The sequence below is a fragment of the Phoca vitulina genome, unplaced genomic scaffold (assembly GCF_004348235.1).
Source record: "Phoca vitulina isolate PV1807 unplaced genomic scaffold, GSC_HSeal_1.0 scaffold27, whole genome shotgun sequence".
Lineage (NCBI taxonomy): Eukaryota > Metazoa > Chordata > Mammalia > Carnivora > Phocidae > Phoca > Phoca vitulina.
This window is the reverse complement of record NW_022589730.1, coordinates 19868364-19893858: the sequence shown is the minus strand read 5'-3', so window position 1 is coordinate 19893858 and position 25495 is coordinate 19868364. Positions and strand designations below refer to the sequence as shown.

Below are 25495 nucleotides of genomic sequence, written 5' to 3'. Positions count from 1 at the left end.
TTGTAATTACTAGAGAATAATTACTATTTAGTAATTACTACAGAATAATTACTAAGAGGAGATCATACAAATTTATGCAGGAAGTATAAGCCCCATGTCTTAGTGACCTATGGAACTGCAAGACACTCAAAGATAAATTAATCGATCTGAATAAGTTACCAACTATCTCTGTCCAAATTTCTCTGTTCAAAGAAACAGTTCCTAAGAATATATACTTTTGTCAGCCATTATCCCTGGATTCTCATAAGATTTCACATTTTTAATGAAGTAACATGCCAACATGGGTCACTGGGGAGAGCAACCTGGAATGTAAAAAGAAAGTGGGTAAGGAGAGACAGAAACTCAGAGAGACTCGTAAACATCTACTTGGGAACGCAGTATCAACACTCATGAAACCACTGAGAAATGATATAAAATGGTAGGAAGTACAGTGGTGAATGGTGTGGGGCAAATTAAGTGCTGATAGGTGTTCTGAACCCTTCTGGCCCATTATTCAAGTTTACTCCACGTGTGGGAACAGAGGTTCATGTCCTCAAGAGAGGTTACTAAACATATGTTGAAATTTCAGCTGCTGGGATTGTCCTTTTAACAAATGTGTCCTCTCAGGTTCTATGGAGGGAGAAACAAAGCCCACCAAACCATATTAGATTGCATTTCAAAAAATCATGTCATGCTAATATGATTCCCAGCACCTGCATACCTTTCTCACATATTCGGTTTCTTCAATAACATGAGCTGGTGTGAACTCATACAAGGCAGAATTATCTTCTCTTTTATCCATTGGGGGGACCTCTGTGGTCCCTGTTACTGTTGTCATTGTGAATTCTGGCTCTAGGGAAACATAAATCGATTAGACAAAACTAACTTCTTTGATGATATGATAATATGGTTCATAAACTAAAAGAAGTTCTGTATTAGCACTGTAATTAAATATAGTAGAAAGTATTATAAATTATTGATATCTGTATAGATCCAGAAATCCAGGAATTAATTTAATATAAAAACAGCACCAGCTGAAGCATTCATTGATTAGAAGCATAAAAATCAAATTATCTGAGAAGGAAAAATGTAAAATGTTTCTTTTTTACTCCACATCATATTGGACTGTAAAACCTCAAGACCAGAGACCACATCTTATTCATCTTTGTATTCTAACACATTGTAACTACTTAATAAATGACCGTGGAACTAAAACAATATATTATAGCAAAATCATATATATATATATGATTTTATATATACACTTTATCTAACTCTCAATAGCCTATAAAGGTCATCTACTGGAGAACTATTTATAATAGAAAAATGTTGGGAAAAGCTGAAATGCCCACAAAAGAGGACTGGTTGAATAATCTACTGCTATGGGGTCTTCTCTAGGATGCATTATTCAATAAGAAAAACATGGTGCAGAAAAGGATATATAAAGGATCTATGGCATCATAATTTCTAAAAGAAGGGAGAGGTGGATAGAAGGGGAAAATCTATGATTTAAGTTTTGACACTGAACAACATTATTTTACCTCATTTTAAAATAAAACTAAATTAAAAAGAAAAAATGAAATCCTTCAAGATAAGAAATAAATAAAACAAATGACTATATCTTTATATCAAGTTGGTGACATAGCCACATGAATTATTTGAAGTGATTTTTAAAGCATTTGCCAGGGACTATTTATCCCAGGTGTGCTATGCCCTAGGAATAAAAAGAATTGCAAAACAATCTTAAACCATACTCACTAATAATATTGTTAATGGAAATGTTGGTGTTGCTATTTTGAAACTAGTATATGTGTATGTGCTTACACATGCACTCACCCACAGAAATGCATGATGTAGAATAAAGCCACAAAGTCATTGTCTTAACATCATTAAGAACCAAGATTCTGAGAATAAAAGAAAAAGCCCCTACTGTTAGAACAAAAAATGTTCTGTAAAAACCTTACAATCCAAACTGAAATGATGAGTAGAAAATAATGATTTATCTTCCCTTAAAAATGTATATTCTAGGTCCAGCCACTCAAAAATTTAGAAATATAAGCAATTAACGCTCCTGGTGCCCAGACTGTGGTCTCAGTATACCATTTTCCACTAAAAAGAAACCATGGCTTCTTGAGTGATTTAGGTCTGGGACAAGAAATGTACAAAGTAAGCTCAAGATATCTTGTTCTTCCGGAAGGCAAAAAGTGATCAAATGCTACTCAAATGAGACACAAAAGCCAGCATGATAGAAAAATGACTGTGAAGGATTGAAAAATATAAAGGATTTTGAAATTCCTGAAATCATGGTGAAGGAGAAAAACCACCACCACCAGCAACCATTATCATCCAACTCAATGGAGAGGCCACCATTGTGCTAACATTAGTTCAAAAGAGGGAGTGAGGGGTCACCAACAAGCATTTATCTTGCCTTTCCTGTATGGATTATATTTCATGGTGACCAAATAGTTGATTCTTTTTTTCTAAAGAATTTCTGCTAATAAATCCAAGTGGATTGATAGAAGACCTACATTTTGTAACCCCTTATGAAGTAATGGATCTGAAACAACAGTCATCAACCAGTGCTAAAATCACTAGGTGAGAGGTTGATGTACTAACCTGGGGAACCTCACTAATCCATCTTGACATAAGTAGAAAGAGACACCCAGACATTTTGTCCTCTAGATGTGGTACAATCACAAGTAGAAAGCATCACCTACAAAGTATGCTTTAAAAAAAAAAAAGTGAACTTGAATCTCATCAAGCCTCTGTATCTAAGGACAGTAAGTATCTGGACAAGAGGAAAATGTTCAATGACCCTACAAGGGTTAAGGCTGCAATCAGCCAAACCCAAATTATGTGACATTTTATGGGACGAATAACTAGTTCCTTCCACAAACTATATGAAGAAAGATGGGAAGAAAAGAAGGAAAATTGCCACAAATGAAGAGTCTTAAGAAACATGACCAAATGCAATACAGGAATCTTCTTTGGCTCTTGATTCAAATAAACCAGTTACATAAAGACATTGTTGAGACAGCTGGGGAAACTTAAAGTCCGACTGGGTAACAAATGATGTTAAAGAGTCATTGTAATTTCGCTAGGTATAATATTAGAATTATGATTTTTTAAAAAAGATTTTATTTATTTATTTGACACAGAGACAGCGAGAGAGGGAACACAAGCAGGTGGAGTGGGAGAGGGAGAAGCAGGCTCCCCGCTGAGCAGGGAGCCCGATGTGGGGCTCGATCCCAGGACCCTGGGATCATGACTTGAGCCGAAGGCAGACGCTTAATGACAGAGTCACCAAGCACCCCTAGAATTATGATATTCTTTAGAAAGCTCTTTTCCGTTAGTCATACTTACTGAAATATTACATTTGGAATTGCTGTAGAATGCTCTAGCAGAGAGAAAAAATGGGGTGGGGTAAAAATGAATGAAGTTTGGCAAAATGCAAGGAATCATTGAAGCAGGTCGAGGGCACATGGTGTTCACTAGACTCCTCTATTTTGGTTCTGTTTGAAATTTCCCTAATAAATAGTAAAGAACTGAAAAAAATAAAATAAATAAAATGAAAAGCCCTGTGAGGTAGGATTATTCGTCTCAATTTACTGATAAGGAAGCCAAGACTCCCGTAGGTGATAACTTACCCAACGTCACCGTAAAACTAAGAGCTGAAACTCAAGCCTTTGTCTTTTGGACGACAAGTTCAAGGGTGTTTCTATCACATTGAGGCTGGCTTCCCTAGTGAGAAAAAAACAACAAAAATATTTAAAATTTAGCAATGACCTCTGCTGGTAAAACACACAAAGAATTTTCATATTTGCTAGCATCACTTTAAAACTAGATAGCTAGGATATCTCTAGGCTAGGATAACTCTAAGTCCTGAATTTATCATTTAATCTTCAATGAAATTGACAGAGGACACCAAGAATTTTCCATTTTATTGTAAATCCTCTTAGACAGCCACAGTGGCTTCTCTTTGTGTTGCCTGCAGTCGATTTGGCCGTTGCAACTCAGCAAGTCAGCTTTCGCAGAATATGCTGCACGCACCTCTGCTACTTGGTCCTCTGAAGTCTCTTCCTGGATGAAGTCCTTGGTCCCAAACAGCATTTAAATGCAATTTGAAATAAAAGAAACACCCATAGAGACAAGAAGCAATGTGCTTGAAAACCAGAGGGGAATGTGAAGTTCAAGCTTGAGCGGTGGTCGGCAAACCATGGGAACCCAATCTGGCTTCCCACCTATTGCTCAACCTATGAACAAACAATGGTTCTAACGTTTTTTAATGGTCCAACATGAACGTGCACACACACACACACACACACAAAACAAAAATCAAAACAAGTACTACATGAAAATGATATGAAGTTCAAATTTAGTGTTCATACATGAAGGTTTACTCTACAATAACCACAGCCATTCATTTACACGCTGTCTATGCTCTTTTTGCTTTATAACAGCAGAGTTGAGTGGCTGTGGCAGAGAAAATCTGTGGCAAGCACTGTCTTAAATATTTACTATCTGGTCCTTTACACAAAAGGTTTGCTGACCCCTGGGTTAGGATGTAGCAGAGGGTGGGAGCAAAATCTCGGGGAATAGAGGCGAGCAGAACAATAAATTTGGTCTGAGTTCTGTTTTGTTCTCCAGTTCCATCCCCCACTGATCCACGGTCCCATTTGATTGATTTGCATTCTTTTTTTTTTCTTTTTAGTATGTTACACAATGTGTACAGTAACAAATGATAAGAGGCGTTTCAGCATAGGAATGAATCACTCTTCGGAATGGATCCCAAATGCATTCTCACAGTCTTTCATAATTTGAAAATCACCTCGGGCCCCACGTTATATTTCCTAAACATATTCTCTTCCGTGCCTTTTATTCTTAATATCAAGGAATTCTGCTCCTTAATCACTGATATTTCTCAAAACATTGTACCTCTTCTACTTGCTGGTTGGGTCATCTTCAACAAGTTACATAAAATTTTAGCCTCAACTTACCCATATCTGTAAAATAGGGATAAAACACCTAGAGTTGTAAAACTGAGGGTTTTGTTTGTTTGTTAGTTTGTTTGTTTTTAGTTCCTTGGTTGCAGCAGGCACTCAGTGGACGGTAATGGTTAATATCGTTGCTCCTATTTTTTTATATTATTAATAACCACAGAAGACATGCAGCCTATAACAGAGGGGGTGGTTTATGCCAACCTGGTTGTAAAGTTTATAGCCAACTCTATTCAAATGAAATCAAATTCCATTTCTCTCTTTGATTCAGGAAATTTTTGTGATCACAGTCCTTGATCTGTATAAAGAAAGCCAAGGTGAACTTAAGCCAGCAAAGTCCAAATTACCATATGGCATCACCATCCCAGGGAAAGTCCATCTTAGCATTTTATTTCTGCCAGAAGTAGATTAGGCAGATAAAATTTTCAAAATAAAACACAATCAGTTAATTAAAGTGAGAAAAGAATTGTATTTGTTTTATGCTAGAGTGGACTGAAGACAGCTTATAAGTGGCATCACGCCAACAGGTGTTATTTCCTAGATCGGGGCTTTGCAAACAGGGCTCCCAGGGGGAGGGGAGGTGCTAAGTAGACAGGGCTTTGCCATCTCAACTTGAACCAAAGCAGTTCTGCTTTGTTATGCCACACACTGAATTCTTCTATGAGATTTTCTGTGAAGAAGGAACATTCTACAAATGAAAAGGTTTGGAGGCAGACTGCCTTGTTTCATGGCCTGACTCTGCCACTCAGGAGCTGTGTGACCGTGGGCAAGTTTCTTAACCTCTCTGTGCCTCAGTTCCCTTATTCCCAGATAAGATTAATAATTAATAATGATAGAAATAATAAACAACATAGGGCTGTTTGTGAGTTAACATTTTCCGGGCACCTAAAACAGTTCACAGCATAAAATAAGTGATTTGTATCTGTTTGTCAAATGAGTAAATAAAATATGAATCCATTATCCACAATTATTGCTGATAAGCCGTCTGATTATTAGAGAAGAACTAGGTAATATTTTAAACAGTCCGCAGACCCAGCTAGGAAAATCTGCTTCTGGGATTTTAAGACTAGCAAATCCATGGTATTGGTTCTTTCTCAATAACACATCAATAATTCATCAACATCCCCAACTGATTATGCTAACACCTAATGAATAATTTCCAATTTACAAAGCAATTCATACACATTATTTGTAATCTGTGCAATAAACCAACACATCATTGGGTGCCCAGGATAATGTAACTAAACCTACTTCTCTGTTTAATGACATAAGAATGGCTTATGCATTATACAATAAACACATATGAAGCACCATTATGGAGCTGAATTTTGCTTCCTCCCCATTCATATGTTGAAGTTCTAACTCCCCAGTATCTCAGAATGCAATCTTCTTAGGAAACAGGATCATCACAGATGTAATTAGTTAAGATGAAGTCATACTGGAGTAGGCTGGTCCCCTAATCCAATATGACTGGTGTTTTTATAAAAATTGGGACACAGATGCACACAGGAGAATGTCATGTAAAGCTGAAGGTAGAGATCAAGGTGATGCTTCTATCTGCCAAGGAAAAGCCACAATGGCAAGCAAACCACCAGAAGCTGGAGGAGAAGCATGGAACAGACCCTTCCTTACAGCCTCAGAAAAACCTAACCCTGCCAACACCTTGATCTTGGACTTCCAGCCACCAGAACCGTGAGACAAGCAATTACTATGTTTAAGCCACTTAGTCAGTGGTACTTTGTTATAGCAGTCCTAGGAAATGAATACAGGCACTGCTTATATTCTAGAGCTTCTAACAAAGGTATTTTCTCCCTTTACTTAACCTTTGATTGATTCACCCATGGATCAAGTATTCACTGAATACAGCAGTGTTAGGTGCTGGGACCACAGAGGTGCACCAGACACCTTGCCCTCATGGGCCTTCCAGCGCAGAGGGAAGACAGACATTACACAAAACAGTGAACACACAGGGAACGTACTGAGAGGTGGCGACAAGCGTGAGGAAGAAAAGTAGAGAAGGGAAACAGAAGAGAACGAGGTGCTGTTCTGGACGGTTCTGGATGGGTGGTGAGGGAAGGCCATTCTGAAGAGGTGGCAGTTAAGCAAAAGGCCTGAATGACAGAAGGTGATGCTGTGTGGCCAGCTGGGGACAAGAGGGTCCCAGGCGAAGGGGCAGCAAGACAAGAGGCTGGAATTTGCTTAGGGTCGTGTTCTAAGAACAATAAGGTACACAGTGTAACCTACCACTTTCTTTTTCTTTTAATGTTGCAGGGATTTTTTTTTTTTTAATAGACTGAAACTTGCTAAGACTTCCAGTTTGTCGAAGGAGGTGTCTCCTTAGCTACTTAGAACAGGTCTAGCCCTGGCTGCTATGGCTCCCTCAAGGTTAAAGGGGAGGCAGGGTGTAGCAAAGTGGGGGCCGCTGTCAGCCGCTCCAAGGCGTATGCAACTGACTCCAGGTCAGTGCACATAAGGGACAGTAAAATTCAGTCGACTGCACAGCAGTGTTCTCAACTCACTTCCGTGGGCGCTAACTGAAAAGCACCATGGTGGATGCATGGCATGTTTGGCTCCTCCCCAGATATGGGGAATCACCACCTGTATGAGTCTTTGCAGGAAAGGTCCCTTGCTCGCTCTTCCTCCCTCCCTGGGGCTGGAGTGCAGGTCCAACACCTAGACTCCGCCAACTGGGTGCTCCCCTCTGGAAATGCCAGTAAGGGATTGGCCCTGGGGCTCGCTGAAGCTGGAGGCAGTGAAACCCTGTGGTTATTCTGGGAAGGGAAGGAGTCTGGCACAGAGCGGTGCCTTGTGTCCGGATGGCAGGAACACCAGGGGCGGCATCTAGTGACCAGTGGCAATGCCAAGACTCTGTCCGACTCTTGTGACAGCCTGATCTTGGCTGAGGTACCAGCACACTGGATTCTCCCACTTCCAAACCAGGAAATTCCTTTTCAGCTGAAGTTCTCCAGAGTCAATGAACTTCATTGGCTGGTTTGCAACCAAGAGCCCTGACTGGTGTTAGCACAGTTTCTGAGTTCTGAGCTAACAATATTGAATATTGTTTCATCATCATTCTTGGTCACTCTTCTTGAGAGCTTAGATATTAGAAGCTGAAAAAGTAAGTTGCAAGAAAAGTGAACCGGGGCAATTAGGTTATATGAGGGAAAGAACGCGAACAGATCTCCAAACCCTAGAAGAGACTGACTGTGTCTTGAATATTAAAGAGCACACCTGTTCTGCAGCTACATTACACAGCACAATGGTGACATCCAGTGTCAGCTGGCTAAATCTCAGGTGACTGTGCATTTTACCTGAAAGCGACACTGGAGGTAAGCGTCTATAAGAAGACATGCGTGTCAACCCTCAGCTCCAGTAATAATGACATTGTTTTCAAGTAATAATCTAAGATTTTTTAAGTAGAATTAATTTTATTCATTTGTGATACTCACTTATATACAAACAGATATTTACATCATAGCCAACACTATAGAAAGCTCTTAGGTAGGAAATAAAAGTTATTGATTTTGAAAAAAGGATCGAAATATTGGCACACACACAATATACAAATAAATGGGATTGACAAACACTGTGCCATTTACTAAATCATTTTCCATATATTGTCAAAATTAATCATTACAACATACTGTACCACTATACCTATTATCTATATATCTATAGCTGTATCTAAATCCACCCATGTATGTATGTATAATGCAACCAAGTCCCAGAACAGTGATTCAAGTTTTTCACGGTCATCAATTGACCTCTCCACCTGAACCCAGACAGACTGACCTTAGATCGAGGTGTCTTTGTAATGAAATAATCTATCTTCCTTGTTCATTGCATAATTTGAAATTTTGAAAACAGCTGAAGATTTCACCCAGTGCCCAGTATAGCAACGAAACTGCAAAAAAGGAAAAAAATCACATGAATCCGTTCCCATCTGGGGGAACCACTGGGGAGAAGGGACCAGAGTCTGCTGAGAGCCTACTGCATGCAGGCTAGGGTTTACTTCCTTTAATAATCCTCACATACACTCTGAGAGGTCGGTGTTATTATTTCCATTTTATAGATGAGGAAATGTAGCTGAGCAAGATGAAGCAAAACAGTTAGTTAATGATGGTCGTGGATCTCAAGCCTGAGTTTGCTGGTTCTTTCCATCTTACCACCTTGCCTTCTATTCTGAGTGGATTTCTAAGCCTACTTTCTTGGGCCCGAGCTAGTTTAGTAGTCAGGTCACTAAGTAACAGTCAAGTGACTTCTGCTGTGAGCTCCCCGGTGTGTCCTTCAGGAGCAAGAGCAGATATTTTTGTCCCAATAGATTTATTCCACGGACAGGGGCAGTATGGCTTCATGGCTTAAAAATGGCGGCTTCGGACTTGGTCGGTGCTGTCCACGAGGCTCTTCTACTTCCCACTAGCTGGGTGGCCTGGGAACAGTTTCAAACTTCCGAGGCTTCAGCTTCCCCAACTGAAAATTTCAGATGCAACTGTTGAATTCGTCACAGAGTTATATGAGGATTAAACGGGACAGTGCATAAAAATGCTTCGTGAAGTGTCTGACCCATCACGCACAAAGAATATTAAATAATCATATTGACATCCACAGCCCATTAAGGACATTTGCATATAGGACATTGTTTGGAAGTGTCGAAGCATAAGCCCAGCTGTCCCCTCACTATCCACCCCTCCCCACCCCGCCATCACCCCCATCAGTCAACTATTCCTCCTGTTTTGACATCAGTTAACAATCAACTCAAAACCACCTAGGATTTGTCTGTGACGAGAATACGAAAAGAAACATGTCAATGACATATATTTTAGTCATTTGTAACATTTAAAAGGAAGGTACCCTTTTGGAAAATTTATCTTGTGACTTTATAAAATATTTTAAGAGTGAAAGGTTCAGGAATCCACAAAATATCTTTAGCTTCCTAAACTCACCCTGGAATATGTTAGCTCCAACATAATTTACTTCATTTAAAAAATTATCCAGTAAGGGAGGTAAAAGACAGACAACAGCAAGTGTGAATGAGGATGCAGAGTAGCTAGAACTCCTGTCTGATGCTGATGGGAATGCAAAGTGGGCAGCCACGTTGGACAACCCTAAGGCAGTTTCCTATAAAGTTAAGCACTCACTGTACAACCCAGCAATCCCACTTCGAGGTATTTACCTAAGTGAAATGAAGGTCTATGTCCCATAAATCACAAATGTTTCTAATTGCCAAACACTGGAAAAAATTCAAATATTCCTCCAAAGGTAAATCCTACTCATCAATAAGAAGTATGAAGTACTGATGCACACAATGTAGATCAATCTCCAAAGCATTTTCCTGACCAAAAATAGCTAAATCCAAAGGGCTACGTTCTATAGTTCTATTTGTATGAGATTTAGAAAATTCGAAATTATGGGCCCAGAAAACAGATCAGTGGTTACCTGGGGACTGGGAGTGGGGGAGGGATTGACTACAAACGGGACACAGGGGAATTGTTTTGGGGGGGAAAACATAACTGTTCTATATCTTTTTTTAAAGATTTTATTTATTTATTTGAGAAAGAGAGCGAGCGAGCCCATGAGCGGGGGTGGGGGGGGCAGAGGAAGAGGGAGAAGCAGACTCTTCACTAAGCAGGGAGCCTGACGTGGGGCTCAATCCCAGGACCCCGAGATTATGACCCTGAGATCATGACCCAAGCCGAAGGCTGACGCTTAACCGCCTCAGCCACCCAGGTGCCCCACAACTGTTCTACATCTTGATGGTGATGGTGGTTCCATGACTGTAACCATTCATCAAAACTAACAGAACTCTGCGCTAAAAAAGGTGAACTTATATACTTTTATATTAAAAATAATAATCATGCAACAGCAGCCTAGAGAAAGCAAAGTACAACTGAGATTTCAAAAGCCAAGGGCCTTCACTGATTTTATCAGCACTAACTGGAAGTCACAATTAGCTGGATTTGTTTCCCTTTATTCAAATTATTGACCCCCAAACAATGTAAATGGCAAACAAAACAAAACAAAACAGTGATGGAATCAGGATTGTTAAAAGGTAAAGTAGAACCATTGTTGCCACAAGAATAGCCAGGGGAGCTTGACATTCAACATGGTGACAGAGGAGCCCCAGGAAAATCCTAAACATCTTACGAAAGTTAACCATACTTATTATTCACTAAAGTGGAAAAGTAGGAGGAAATCTATAGAAGTATACAAGAAGTACATAAGAGTATTTGCCACGACAAGATTGAAATCTAATTCATGAACCTAGAATTCCTCATCTCATCTACCCATCCCCTTCTTAATCGTTTTCTAACTGCATAACATGTTTCCACTCTTCACCACGGCCCATTTGCACGTAGACTACTGGGTTAGGGACTCCAAAGTCTGTCCAGGATGGCCACCACCGGCAGCAGTGAGGACCTTCCCGTGGCAGGAAGATGTCAGACTGACGCGCACGCTCAGTGCAGCATCCTCCCCAAACCGGGAGCTCACAGAAAGATAACCAGGGTGAGAGCAGCTTCTGGCTCTGGGTAAAACCTAGTTCCTTATAACAGATCACATCATCATGAGTGATGAGTGAGTGAGCTCATCAAAATAATTCGTAGACTCTCACAGCTCAATGCTGATCAAGCCTTCCTCCTGCAGATGAACAGACACAACTTGGGGGGAGCATATCCCCACCAATTTCGGAGCATATGAAAGTGGGAAGGATGGAGACAGATTCCTGTCAAGGGTATATGACTCTTAGGAGACATTTGGAATGACATTGTCAGTGGAAGTCTAGAAAAATGCACCTGTTCTAGAGATTTTTAAACCCTTACCAAGTTAAAAAAAAAAAAGAAAAAAAGACATTAGCAGTAGAGACTGATTAATTCATCCAATCACAGATCATCAAAAGCACACTGTTCCCACCCAGGGATTTCAGCAAGTTGTTCTGATATTCCAAGCAGAAAAAACTGAGCTCCAAATGAGCACATTCAGCTTTGGAAAACTACATTATTTAATCTAGACTATCTTGTTTTCAAATTTTAGAATTTTAAAAATAAAATCCTTCCCATTCTAAGTTGTCAATAAAATAGACCTTCAAGTTATATTAATGCTCTTTTTTCCCCAGTAGGAAAGTGTAATTTCAGCAGTAACTTGCAGGCATGAAGAGACATATTGTCTTCTCTTTAGTTTCACAGAATTTGCCAGCTTTTTCTAGAAGGGTTTCTACTCAACCAGAGAATCCTTCTAAGAGGATCTTTAAGCATAAGTTGCCAAGCATAGCCTCCTAAGAATGCATTTGCTGTAGTAGTTGGCACAAAGCAGGGTGAATGGGGGTGTGCAAGGGAACAGCTCTAACCGAACTGCTGTTCAAGGTTCCTGATTCCTAAGAAAGGTAATTCAAAGGTCAATGCTTTTGCAGTGTGAGAAAGTTCTGATTTGGCTTGTTCTCTGGACGACACACAGAAAAACACCACCACTTAATAGGAACTTGGAGTAATTTCTAATTTTGTTCTAGCTCCTTAAAAAGGTCCCAGAGAAAAAAGAAGTGGCATTTTTTTTTTCTGTTTTAGATTTTCACTGATCTAAGAGCTCAAACTAGTGCCTCATTTTGTAAATAAACAGCTGTATGTTTTATTCTTTAGCACAGTCATAGAAACCATAGAATAATAAAACTAAAAGCATATAAATTCACATTCACTCCCTTCAACTTTTTAAGGCTTAAGGCTATAGATGACTCATGCTTTATGTTAAGTGGGCCATTAAAATATGTTATTAGGAAACACTCAGATTTTTAAGGGTACTTCAGTTATCACTGTTAGGTCAAACAATCATCAAAATTCACCCACTCTAAATGCATCATTTGTGAAGAAAATATAGCAAAGGAGATATGAATTCTCTTTGCAAATATGAATGTCAAGAGCAAAACATCTTCTAAGTCCAACCTAGAATACCAAATGATTGATGTTTTCTACTATTTGCACAGGGTTTACTATTTACTATTTTCATGGGAGTATCACAGAAAGATCACAGAAAATAGCAGTAATCCATACCAGGATTATATTTTTCATAAATATAAGTAAGAGGTTGGCTCCTATCAATTATTTTCTAATTATGTTACCAGGGAAGCTGGACCAAAGTATCTGTCTTACCACTTAAAATGTAAATGCAGAACTACCCACCAACTGGTGAACAAAATATGGACCAGCCATAGAATGGAATGAATAGTAGTTAGCAATAAAAAGGAACAAGCTACTGATAACATGCTACACCCTGAATGAACCTCAAAACCACTGGTTCTAGGTGAAAGAAGCCAGATGCGAAAGACCATCTATTGTATGATCCCATTTGTGTGAAATGTCCAGAAAGTCAAATCTAAAGAGAGAGAAAGCAGATTAGTGGTTGTCTGGGGGTAACAAATAGGAAGGCGGGGTCTTTTGGGGATGCTGAGAATGCTTTAAAACTGGGTTGTGGTGATGGTTGCACAATTCCATAAATTTACTAAAATCATTGAATTGTACACTTGGATATATTTTATGGTATGTAAATTATACTTCCAATAAAGCTGTTTTTTTAAAAACAGCAACAACGACAACAACAACAAAAAGCAAGAATGCCTTGGACAAAGTAAGTCTTTTCCACTGGGGCAAAATATAATTACAGTCATATTTTTCTAATTTACAGGAAAAAACAATGTGATGGATAGAATTTTCTCAATTTGAAGTTTTTCATTTATTGATTTATATGCTAAATTATTGGCACCCACTACTACAAGTTCAGTTTTTATTTAATTTGCATGAAATTGATATTTAGCTATTTCAGACTTAACATCTCAATTTTTCTGAATATTTAACCCAGAACATGTGATTCCTAAATTTTTCCCCAATCTAAGCAAAAGAGAAAAACACTGACCTGAATAATCTATAAGTTCCTTTATAATTTTAGAGTTGACTATTTAAATTGGTGAAAGAGAGTATGTGATTTGAAGATAATCTAGTTTCAGTCACTGTCAAAACTGGTAGATGATCACTGATACGGTTCTTATCTATGATCTCAAGGTGTCCCGGAGGACTCCAGCATTGTGCAAATTCCATGAGGACAGGAATGTGACTTATTTACACATCGCTGTATCCACCGCTCCCTCCCAATCTGAACTCAAAACAAAGTGCTCTGCGCAACAGGTGCTCAACCAATGCATGAATGGGCCCACAAACCCACACATGCACCAAATATTTTCTCAAACTGAATGTGCACACACTCATGCTTTTGTTTTCCAAACCCATGTAGCTGGCTGTTTTCATGCTTAGTAAAATGCAAATTCACTTAAACATGTTATTAAGTTGATAGTAACATTTTGCCATTATGAATTTATTTTCTATCCATAAATGGCCTATAATTTTGATATAACTATCTCAGTTCAAAAGATTCGAAACCAAGACTTTGAAAGACTTTTAGATTCCTTTCAAAACCTTCAGTTCTTTCCTTTTTCAGTCATGATCCAAACAAATAAATATATGCCTAATTTTTCAGCTTCAGCCAGAATTTGGACTACAACTAAGCCCACTGTCCAGCACATTGTAAATCAATCGGCTAACAAATAACATGCCTGTTATTATTTCACAAAATTATGAAAGGGAATGATATAACTGAAATAGTGTGTTTATTTCAAAAGTCTCTTTTTCATTAGTGTAGGTTTAGTTAATGAAATTTATTTAGCAAATCACAAAGACAGGAACCTTAAGAAATTTGCAGGAAGTAAAAGATGTTTTCATTCTTTCTGTAAGTAGCTGAGGAACCACAAGGGTACACCCTGCCTCAGGCACAAATTCCTCTGTGTCAGGGACCTTCACTCTAAAACTCTCAGTGTGGGGGAGGGGAGAGGGTGGGGGACAGGCCAGTAACAGGAAACAAAGCACCAATTGTGTCTGCCAGGGTACCTGAGACTCTGGCTCAGATCATATTTCTGAAAAACCAGACTTCTGCACAACTGAATATTTAATAGCATTAGGTAAAGTCAAAAGGGCAGATTATCTTTTCCTTATTGCAAATGCAGAATAATTCCCTTTGATGCTTTATCTAGTCTATATATACCAAGATAATAAAGAAAGTTTTGATTCCTAAAATAAAACAACTATAGTATAATGGTAAACAGACACAGCTCTGTTATGTTTGGGGCTAATTGCTTCTTCTGATCCTTATTTTATAAATATATATACATATATACTTATATGTATATATATTTATATATTATGTTTTTTATATTTACATATCTATATATTATATATTTCATATACACGATGTATTCTTATATATTTTATATATAATATATATTTTTATATATATTACATATATATATTCTCCCCTCTTTTGAAGAAGGGTGAAAAATTTACAGCCATGTCTTCACTCAGTCTAACAACTATCCTTACACTGTCCTGTACTATATTCTTCAGTAAGATAATAATGCCCCTTTGCACACCTGCCAAGAGCTCTGTAACTTCCAGCTCTAAAATCCCAGGGCAGTAGAAAACTGTCAGCCAATGGGCTGTTCTCCTTTTGGAATACGTACCTGCAGCTACAGAAGCCAGCGGTAACGAAGGAAGGCTAAGACAACCACCTTTATTCATTCATTTGTGCTCTTAAAAATTGCGGGCCCAGTGACCTGTCGAAGCTGCCACAAGGGGACAGCAAGTCTTCCGGTCCTCTCAATCTCGGAGACCCCTGGCAAAGGGATTGCAAAACAGTCACCTAAATAAATAACCAGATGTGCAGCGGGCTAAAGGAGGGTTATCCTTTCCCGGGGAAAGGCAACTCTTTCTCTTCCGAGAGGAGCAGAAACTTGTCGCCCGGGGAATCGGGAACTTCTCGCCCAGAACAGAGAGAGAGGTATACAGGGAGGAATATCCTCCTCCCCAAGAACCTGTTTTTGCCGTCGGTGCGCTGCGCTGGGGGAACCTGCTCTGAGGGCCCCGGACGTCCACTCACCGGGGGTGGGCGGGGAGGGGGGGGGACCAGGCGCGCGCCGCAAGGGCTGAGCTCGCGGGTCGGCGTGGGCTCGCCTACCTTGGAGCGCGCGGGGGTCCCGACCTTGCTCTCCCGCCCGCCGCCACGGTCGGCTCCGCGGGGCGTTGGTGGCTCCGCCGCCGTCAGATTGGGCTCCGCCCCGTCGGGTGCGCCCCGGGCAGAGTCCGGCGCCTGGGAGACTCCGGGGAGGAGCCCGCGCTCCCGCCGCGCTAGGACGCACACGCCCTGCTGCACGCACCCGGGTATGCACTCCCTGCAGCCACCCCCCGGTCCCCAGCACTGCACTCCTGTCGGTGGAGAGATATAAAGGGGGCCGATGTTGCTGTTTTTGAAGAAGGTTCTGTTTGCACTCTCAGTTCATGAACTTTTGTCTTTGTTGATGATATAAAACTTTTTATTTTGGAGTAATTTTAGATTTAAGAAAAAGTTGCAGAGAGAGTACAGAGTTCCCTAAACCCTTCAGCCGGTGCCCCCTGATATTCACATCCTACGTCTGTACGTGTGCACGTACGCGTGTGCATAGTACATAGTACATTTGTCAAAGCTAAGAAATTAACACTGGTCCCTTACTATCAACTAAACTCAACCTTTTACAGATTTCACTAGTTTTCTGCTAATATCTTTCTGTACCAGGATCCCATCCAGGGTTCCACAATGCATTTAGTGTCATGTCTCTTTAATCTCTTCTGGTCTGTAACAGTTTCTTAAGTCTTGTTTTTCTTGATCATTTTCTAGAGTTCTGCTAAGCTGTCTTGTGGGTATCTCTCATTTGGTTTTGTCTGTTGCTTTCCTCATGATGAGACTGTGGTTATGGGTTTGGTGGAGAAAGACCACAATGGGAAAGTGCCTTTCTCATCACAGCCTCCTACCAGGGTACATGATAGCAACATGACTTAACTGCTGGTGATACTAATTTTTATCGCTTGGTTGAAGTAGTTATCTGCCTTCTTTCTCTACTGCACAGTTACTATTTTTCTTTTTCCATACTCTTTTCTTTGGATGGGAGTCACTAAGTTCAACCTGTATCAGGAGAGGAGAGTGGGGGAATGAAACTCCATCTGGGGGTGGGAGGGGCTATCTACATACATTATTGGAATATTTCTATAAGGAGGATTTATTCCTCCTCTCCCATTTATTGACCTATTCGATCATTTATTATATCAGCATGGACTCATACATATTCATTTTATACTTGGAGCTATAATTCAATACCACATTATGTATGATGTTGTTCAAATTGTTCCAGCTTTGACTCTTGGGAGCTCTTTCAGGTTGGTTCCTGTGTCCCTTTGGAAGTTCATAAACATTTAGGGACTGGGGATAAAAACCTCACTAATTATTGGCTCCACCCCTCTCACATTTAACAGATACAGAAAACTGAAACAGCCCTCTAATATCTGAGAGCTATTCTGAATCTGCCTGGGAAAAAAAAGGTGGGGGGGGGCAAAAAAATTGTTGTTTTGTCTATTTGTTTGTTTTCCTAACAGGTGAACTTGTAGTTTGGGACCCAACTACAAGAGAAGTGAAAGTTGGGAGAAGTGAAACAAGTTTGGGACCCAACTACAAGAGAAGTGAAAGTTGGGAGAAGTCTGATATGGCACTCATGGACCTAAATTCAATACATCGGCAGGCCCTGTTCCTGTGAATCTGTTCTCTTTGGGAGAAGTGAAAGTTGATGTTTCCTTAGGTAAATTTTGGTCAACTAATCCTTGTGGTTCTACTAATAGATAAATGGATATTAATAGACAAATCATGTTCCAAAGTTAGCCATGGGTGTTTATAATTGCATTAGACATTGAAGAAATCCTGCTGTTGAGGATCCTTTGTTATGTTGCTTTGGATTGCTCCTGTTTGCATTTGCAAGCTGGTCCTATAAACACTACATTTCCTCCTTCAGAGCTGGAATCTGGGACGCTGCCTTGCGTTCTGTGACCCTCACCTGTCTTTCTGGCCTTAACCTTTCTCGGAGAGGGAAATCTACTCCATTAGTCCGAGTTTTGCTGGGTAAACACAGGATGGGTAGCCCAGTGAGTAATCCAGCACCACGGAATGAAGAGGTTTTCTACTTTTTAAGCATTTTTGACAAAGTTACTAAAAATAATACTTGTGTTTTTCCATTTTGGAAAACTAAATGTTTTCCATTTTGTATTTAAGTCCCACCATATCCCAGAGAAATGGACAAGATCAGAGGTAAAGGGGAGACTTCTGTGCATTTTCCTGGAGGGAGAGAGAGGACTCTAACTGAAACTAATCATTCTAATCAATATCAAGTACTGACTGTATTTCATAGTTTTCTAAATGACTATTACCCAAATAATTTTAATAACTTTCTGGGGAGGAGAGCAGAGAACCACTCAGGATTAAGGAGAATATGGAACTATAAAATATTAGCAACTTATAATAGTGCTGCCCAGGAAAATCCATAAACCATCCTTAAATTTAAAACTCCAGTGGTATGTCTCAGAGGGTGGAAATTGAGGAAAGGCAGATCAATGTTTATGGATTTCTCTTATAGCTGTAGCATTTGATTGCTATTTTTATGTCAGAATATACATAAATCATTTTAAATAGCCATATTTTCTAAAGCTGCTTTTCTTCACATTTTACCTATGGTTATCCACATTTTTAAAAAAGTATTGGTATTTTAGTATTATGTATGTTTTGGAATGGCTTGGGTTGTAGGGACTAGAGCACCTCAAACCACCCTCAGCACCCTCACCGAATAAATGCTCTGACCCTGTGTCGGGGTTCACTAAAAAGGAAGGATTTGGGGGACGGAGAACAAAGTAGCAGATGCAGTCTTGCCTCTTGGAGGACACTACACATTATTGTCCGGGTTAAAAGTGGCTCGGACCGTGAATCAAGCGCCCACATTCAGAGCCTCTGCCTTGTGGCATTCAGACTGGGGCTCATATTTGAAATCACTGTTGTTTATTTCTGTTTGGGGCTTATTTGCTAAAAGGAAATTGTATGTAATATGTATTTTCAAATGCAAATCCTACCATGTCATTTCAGCTCTGCCCCTCCCCCAATACACACACACACCCACCCACACCACCACCACTACCATTCTTTAAAACCTCCTAAGGATCTTGGGTTTAAAGCCTAAGCCCCTCCCCCGGGCAGAGAAGTCGCCCACCTCCATCCCTCCTGCTTCCTCTCTTGCCACATCACCACATTGTTTGCCAGCAAGGTGAATGTTTTGTACTGTTCCAAACCCTCTCTTGTTTCTCCCTTTATGTTCCATTTTGCCCTAATTCCCCACATAAGCACACCCTCACCCCATAGACGAGAATGTTCTTTCCCCTCCTCTTCGCCTGGAAATTCCTGCTCACTTTATTCAGTATGTACAGGGAAACCTTCCCTTGAGATCCCCCACTGACGTTGAGCAGCCCGCTTAGGTCTTCCCCACGAAATGCTCCATATATTGCACTTGTTATTGTTTTAGTTTCCGACAGCTGCTGTAACAAATTACCTTGAACTTGGTTGCTTAAAAAAGATACGCATTTATTATCCTACAATTCCGTGGGTTAGAAGTCTGATATGGCACTCATGGACCTAAATTCAATACATCGGCAGGCCCTGTTCCTGTGAATCTGTTCTCTTGTCTTTTCCATGTTTTCTAGAGGCTGCCTGCATTTCTTGGTTCTTGGCCCCTTTCTCCATCTTCAAAACCAACAACATATCTCTCTCCAATTCTGATTCCAACTCTCCCTGTTTCACTTGCAAAAACTCTTGGGATTACGTTGCAGTCAACTGGATAATCCAGGATCATCTCCCCCATTTTAAGATCCTTATCTTAATCCCATCTGGAAAGTCTGTTGTGCCATGGAAAATTACATATGCCCAGGTCCCAGAGATGAGGACCTGGACGTCTTTGAGGGGTCATTATTCTGTCTGCCACGACCGTGCTGCTAAATAAACATTAGGTTTTGTCATTAAATACTTCTTTTATGCCACTAAATCAAGAAGGCTTGGCAACATTATGAAGGAGGCATGCTCCCATTCCTTTTTAGTGATGCCTCTTGTCTGTCTTTCTCTTCTTTTCTCTCCCCTTCCCATCGCACCCCCATAGCACCAGGCCGAAGGAGCACCTGATGTTGGAAGATTTTTCAAGGTTTTTCTCCTTCCCCATACCTACAGTCTTCCTGGGCTTTCTGGGACTTGTTGATGGGCGAAGAGAAAGCAAATGTAGAAATTAAGGCATGTGATCTTAACAGAATTGAATCCTATAGGCCCCCTGAGTCTTGCAGATTGAACTCTGGGCCCAGAGAAAACGCACTGCACCTACATATCTCTCACCAGCTGGGAACCACAGTCTGTCTACCCTACGCAAGCTGCCTTGCTGAGCATTGGGGTCAATTGTTATAATTTTAAATTTCAATGAGTTTGCACTTGAAATGGGTAAGTCACATATGCACATGGAAAAAAACTATAAATACTATTACATAGTAAATTAAAATATTCCCAAACAACAAACTATCACTGACTAGTAGGAGAGCTAACCAGTACTAGATGACTAAGAGAGAGAGTACTGAGTTTAGTCAGTGCCCCAGGGAAATCCTCAGGAGGAAGTAGGATTGGAACTGGGTTTTAAGTGTAAGTACTGATGTAGGAAAGATGTTAGGGTTTGGGCTGGCTAACAAAGAATTCTTGAGAATTCTTTGGTGCAAAAATGTGATTTTACTGAAGCTTGGGGACATGCCCCTGGGCAGAAAGAGCCGCACAGGGGTCATGAGGAGAGGCCCATTACACACTTTCAAGTTGAGAGGGGATTAGGAATAACTTAAGTCTCTAAGGAATTTTGGAAGCAAGGTTTCCAGGACCTTGAGGGGGCTCGATATTGTTAGGAAGAGGTCATTTATTACTGTCAAGTAAAACCCTAGTCACGAGACCCTTCAGATATATATCGGTGGGTCATTTGCTTGGGGGATGACGGCCACCATATATCTTGGGGGTTAGAGATAAAGGAAGTTTTAGATGTTAAAGTAGACTTATAGGATCCTGGGGGTTGGGCTAAGATTGCCTTTTGCCCTTAGCAAAGTATTAACATCGAGGCAGCTGAGTCCCTAAAGGAATGTCACTCTTCCTGTTTCAAGGACTTGTCAGTGGGCTGTAGATAGTAAGGAAATTTAATTTTTCTTTTGCCTTTGTTTCCCACATCAGTACCATGTTACGTGGGAGAGCACGGGAGCTTTTTTTGCTCGGGCATGGGCAAAGGCACAAAGAAAGTAAATGTTCAGGCAGGTTTGTGAGCTACCAAGTAGACCAGTCCAGCTGGATCACAAGAGATTCAGAGGAGACAGAACAGAGAGGGGGGAGCAAATCATGTGTAAAACACAAAAGGTTCGGGTAATAATATATTTTTCTTGTTCACCTCTTCTAAGAAAAGAAGGAAAAATCACTGTGGGAAATGAAACCCTGGTTGTTGTTCTGAGTTCATTAGCAAAACACTTAACAAATATTTATGAACAATAAATGAGTATCTGCTTGTATATACAAGTCTGTCTAAACAGGTGGATCTTTTTCTAAGGCTCCTTTCACATAATGGACACAGAAACCATAACATAACCAAGGGTAATGTTCAGACTATGTGCCTACTGATTGAGGGGTGGCACCGACCAATCAGAAAAGCTACCAGCCATAATGACCTGGTACGGATGAACCTATGTGACCAGCTGAAGGAGATCTTTATTTAAAACTATTATTGCTATCTTAGCATAACTAGATGTTCTTTCATTTTCTTTTAAAAATTCCCTTTGAATGACCTCACTGATATGAGGAATTCTTAATCTCAGGAAATAAACTGAGGGTTGCTGGAGTGGGGGGTGGGGTGGGAGGGATGGGGTGGCTGGGTGATAGACACTGGGGAGGGTATGTGCTATGGTGAGTGCTGTGAATTGTGCAAGACTGTTGAATCACAGACCTGTACCTCTGAAACATATAATACATTATATGTTTAAAAAAAAGAAGAAGAAGAAGATAGCAGGAAGGGAAAAATGAAGAGGGGGAAATCAGAGGGGGAGATGAACCATGAGAGACTATGGACTCTGAGAAACAAAGTGAGGGTTCTAGAGGGGAGGGGGTGGGAGGATGGGTTAGCCTGGTGATGGGTATTGAGGAGGGCACGTTCTGCATGGAGCACTGGGTGTTATGCACAAACAATGAATCATGGAACACTACATCAAAAACTAATGATGTAATGTATGGTGATTAACAGAACAATAAAAAATTAAAAAAAATAAAAATTCCCTTTGAAAGCACACAGTTGAGTATATTCCTTTGGACCTAATCAATTTTGATTGTTATATCATTTCTTTCTGTGATGAGCTTGGTTTGCTCTGCCTTGGCAGTAGCTAGAGTAATAAGTGCCATTTCCTTCTGTATTGTAAGGATGAGAAGACCATCCAGGTCTCTAGAAAAGACCAGCTAACCTTTGGGACATATTTTCATATCCTGAGATGATAATCTAGGCCTCTGTTTGAGAGTCTAATAGAAGAAGAGATGGCCAGGTTGTTTTTGGTAAACACCTGGGTTGCAGATGGCTGATGTATCTTTTCCATATTCTTAAATGCTACTGCAAGGGTTTGAATAACTCATCATGGAATAAACAGACTAGGAAACACTAACCTTTCTCCAGCTACAGGCAACGTACTCGGGACAACCTCCTAATCAGCAAAATCATGGCAATGGTAAAAACCTGCATATCCAAGATGAATGCCCCCCAGTCTAACATTGTTTATCCTTGGCCCAAATGGAGGGGGACTAAAAAGAGAAAAGCAGCCCCTGTCAGCAAAAGGTAGCATGGTACTGCTAGCTGGCTTGGTACCGTCTGGAGCTGGCCTGGCACTCGGGCCAGGGAAAATGCAACAAGACTACTACAAGAGAGGACAGCAGAGTGACCAGCCAATGCCTTTCATAACCATATATGTAAACCTCTCAAACAAATATTATCAAATTGAATCTAGCAAGGCACAAAAAGTACAATACATCCAAACCAAGTTGGGCTTATTCCAGAGCAGCAAGATTGGTTTAACTATTAAAAATTATCCCACATAAGTCTCAACATTAAGGAACTAAAGAAGAAAAATAACTGGTAATTTTAAAAATGGAGCAAAATAATTTGTTAAAATTCAACACCTATTCATGATTTTATTTTTTAAAAGATTTACTTATTTATTTGAGAGAGAAAGAGCACGCATGAGCAGGGAAGGGACAGAGGGAGAGGGAGAGAGAGATTCCCCAAGCAGACTCCTGGCTGAGCGTGGAGCCCTACACCACTGGGCTTGATCCCAGGACCCCAAGATCATGACCTGAAGCCAAAATCAAGAGTGGGTTGCTTAACTGATTGAGCCACCCAGGTGCCCCCGTTCATGATTTTAAAAACAAACAAAACTCTTAGAAAACTAAGAAGAAAACTTCCTTAATTCAATAAAAGAATACCCACAAAACTTTATAGAAAACATCATACTTAATGGTGAAAAATTGAAAGCTACTAATCTGAGATCAGAAGTGAGGTAAGGACACTTCCATCACAGTTTTTATGCAATGGCGTATTGGAAATTCCATCCAGTGAAGTCGGGTGAGAAAGGGAAATAAAATATATAAAGATTGAAAAGGAAACATTATGTCCTTATTTACAGATAACACGATTGTATATATAGAATGTCCACAAGAACTATCAGAATTAAGAAGTGAATCCATTGTTTTGCTGTATTTACATGGTCAATACGTGAAAAAAAAAATCAATCGGTTCTATTTCTACATAAAAGTAAATGATAGAAAGTGACTTTTAGAAAGATGTCATTTACAATAGCACCAATGAACATAAAATACTAGGAATAAATCAAACAAAAGAAATCCAAGTCCTCTGCACAGAAAACAACCCCCCTACCCCCCTCCCCCGATAAACCCAACTGAAGAAGGCTTGTAGATGATGGCGTGGGCTCTACTATGTTCAGAGGTTGGAAGCCTAATTTGTAAAGCTGAAGATGGACTATAAAGATGTTAGTTGTCCCCATATTGATCTCTCTAGATTTCATGAACTCACAATCAAAATCACATTTTAAAATCTAAGTTGACAAGTTATTTATAAAATTTATATGGAAATGTAAAGGTCCAAAAATAGTCAAGACAAACATGAACAAAAATGAGCTATGTTGGAGGACTTACACAATCAAATGTCAAGACTTAGTAAAAAGCCATAGTAATTAGCTTTGTAAGTGGCCCAAAGATAGACAACAGCACAACCTGAGTAGAATAGAAAGTCCAGAGACACATCACATACATCCAGTCACATAATTTATGAAGTGAAAAAAAATTGAAAAATATGTTCTTTTCAATACAGTGCCAATAATGAATCTTGTATCCTAATTACATCATATACATAAAATCACTTCCAGGTCAATCATAGATCTTAATTTAAAAGACAGGGGTACCTGGGTGGCTCAGTTGATTGAGCGTCCAACTCCTGATTTGACTCAGGTCATGATCTCTGGGTCGTGGGATCGGACCCCATATCAGGCTCTGTGCTGGGCGAGGAGCCTGCTTAAGATTCTCTCTCTCCCTCTCCCTCTGCTCTTACCCTGCCGCGCACATGTGCTCTCTCTCTCTCTTAAAAAAAAAAAAAGAGAGAGAGAGAGAAAAGAAAAAGAAAAGTAACAAAGCTTCTAGAAATCAACATAAGAAAATTTATTTATAACTTTAGCATAGGCAAACGTTCTTAAACGGGACACCAAATCACACATTATAAAGGATAAGATGAATAAATGTAACTACTTGAAAATTAATAAGTTCTTTTCCTCAAATTACATCATTAAGAGTGAAAAGCAAATTACAGAGTGATCTACTGTACAGCATAAATGCTGTACAGAAATGAGAATAAATGAGCTCCTCCTGTATGCAACAGTATGGATAAATCTCACAAACTTTATTTAGAGAAAGAAGCCAATCACAGAAGTGTATGCACTAAATGATTCGTTTATATAAAATTCAAAAACTGGAAAATGACTTTGTGGAATCAGAAGTCAATACGGAGGTTCCCCTTGGGCACTTTGTGCTAGGGCTGGGGCACAAGGGGCAACTTCTGGGGTGTGGGTACTAGTCCATCTTCTGACTTGGGTGATGTTCACCTTGTGAAAACATTTTACAGTCTGCACTTAGAATTTTTGCACAGTATGTTATACTTCAAATAAAACTTTTAATAAAAACAAAGGAAAAAATCTCTTGATTCTACTTCTTTTGGCAATCATATCTCCATTCCTTTGTACCAACAATTTGCACCAAAATTCCTAAAAAGAGTTATTACTGGGCACCTGGGTGGCTCAGGAGGTTAAGTCCCTGCCCTCGGCTTGGGTCATGGTCTTGGGGTCCTGGGATCGAGCCCCACATTGGGCTCTCCACTCAGTGGGGAGTCTGCTTCTCCCTCCCACTCTACCTCTGTTCTCTCTCTCTCTCAAATAAAAAAAAAAAAATCTTTAAAAAAATAATTTCACTTAAAAAAAAAGAGTTATTAC

At 40.0% G+C, this 25495-nt stretch overlaps 1 protein-coding gene across 1 annotated transcript in view; it reads right to left on the bottom strand.

Annotated features, from left to right (window-relative positions):
- The window catches only part of CCDC68 (coiled-coil domain containing 68), a 48646-nt gene extending 32540 nt beyond the window's left edge, over positions 1–16106 (bottom strand). The window contains exons 1-5 of the mRNA XM_032422874.1: positions 16020–16106; positions 15526–15677; positions 8769–8880; positions 3627–3720; positions 701–831 (exon numbers count right to left, since the gene is read on the bottom strand). Coding sequence (XP_032278765.1) covers positions 701–817 — 117 coding nt within the window. The 5' untranslated portion in view covers positions 818–831; positions 3627–3720; positions 8769–8880; positions 15526–15677; positions 16020–16106. The remainder of the gene's footprint in view (positions 1–700; positions 832–3626; positions 3721–8768; positions 8881–15525; positions 15678–16019) is intronic.
- Between the last annotated feature and the right edge of the window lie 9389 nt (positions 16107–25495).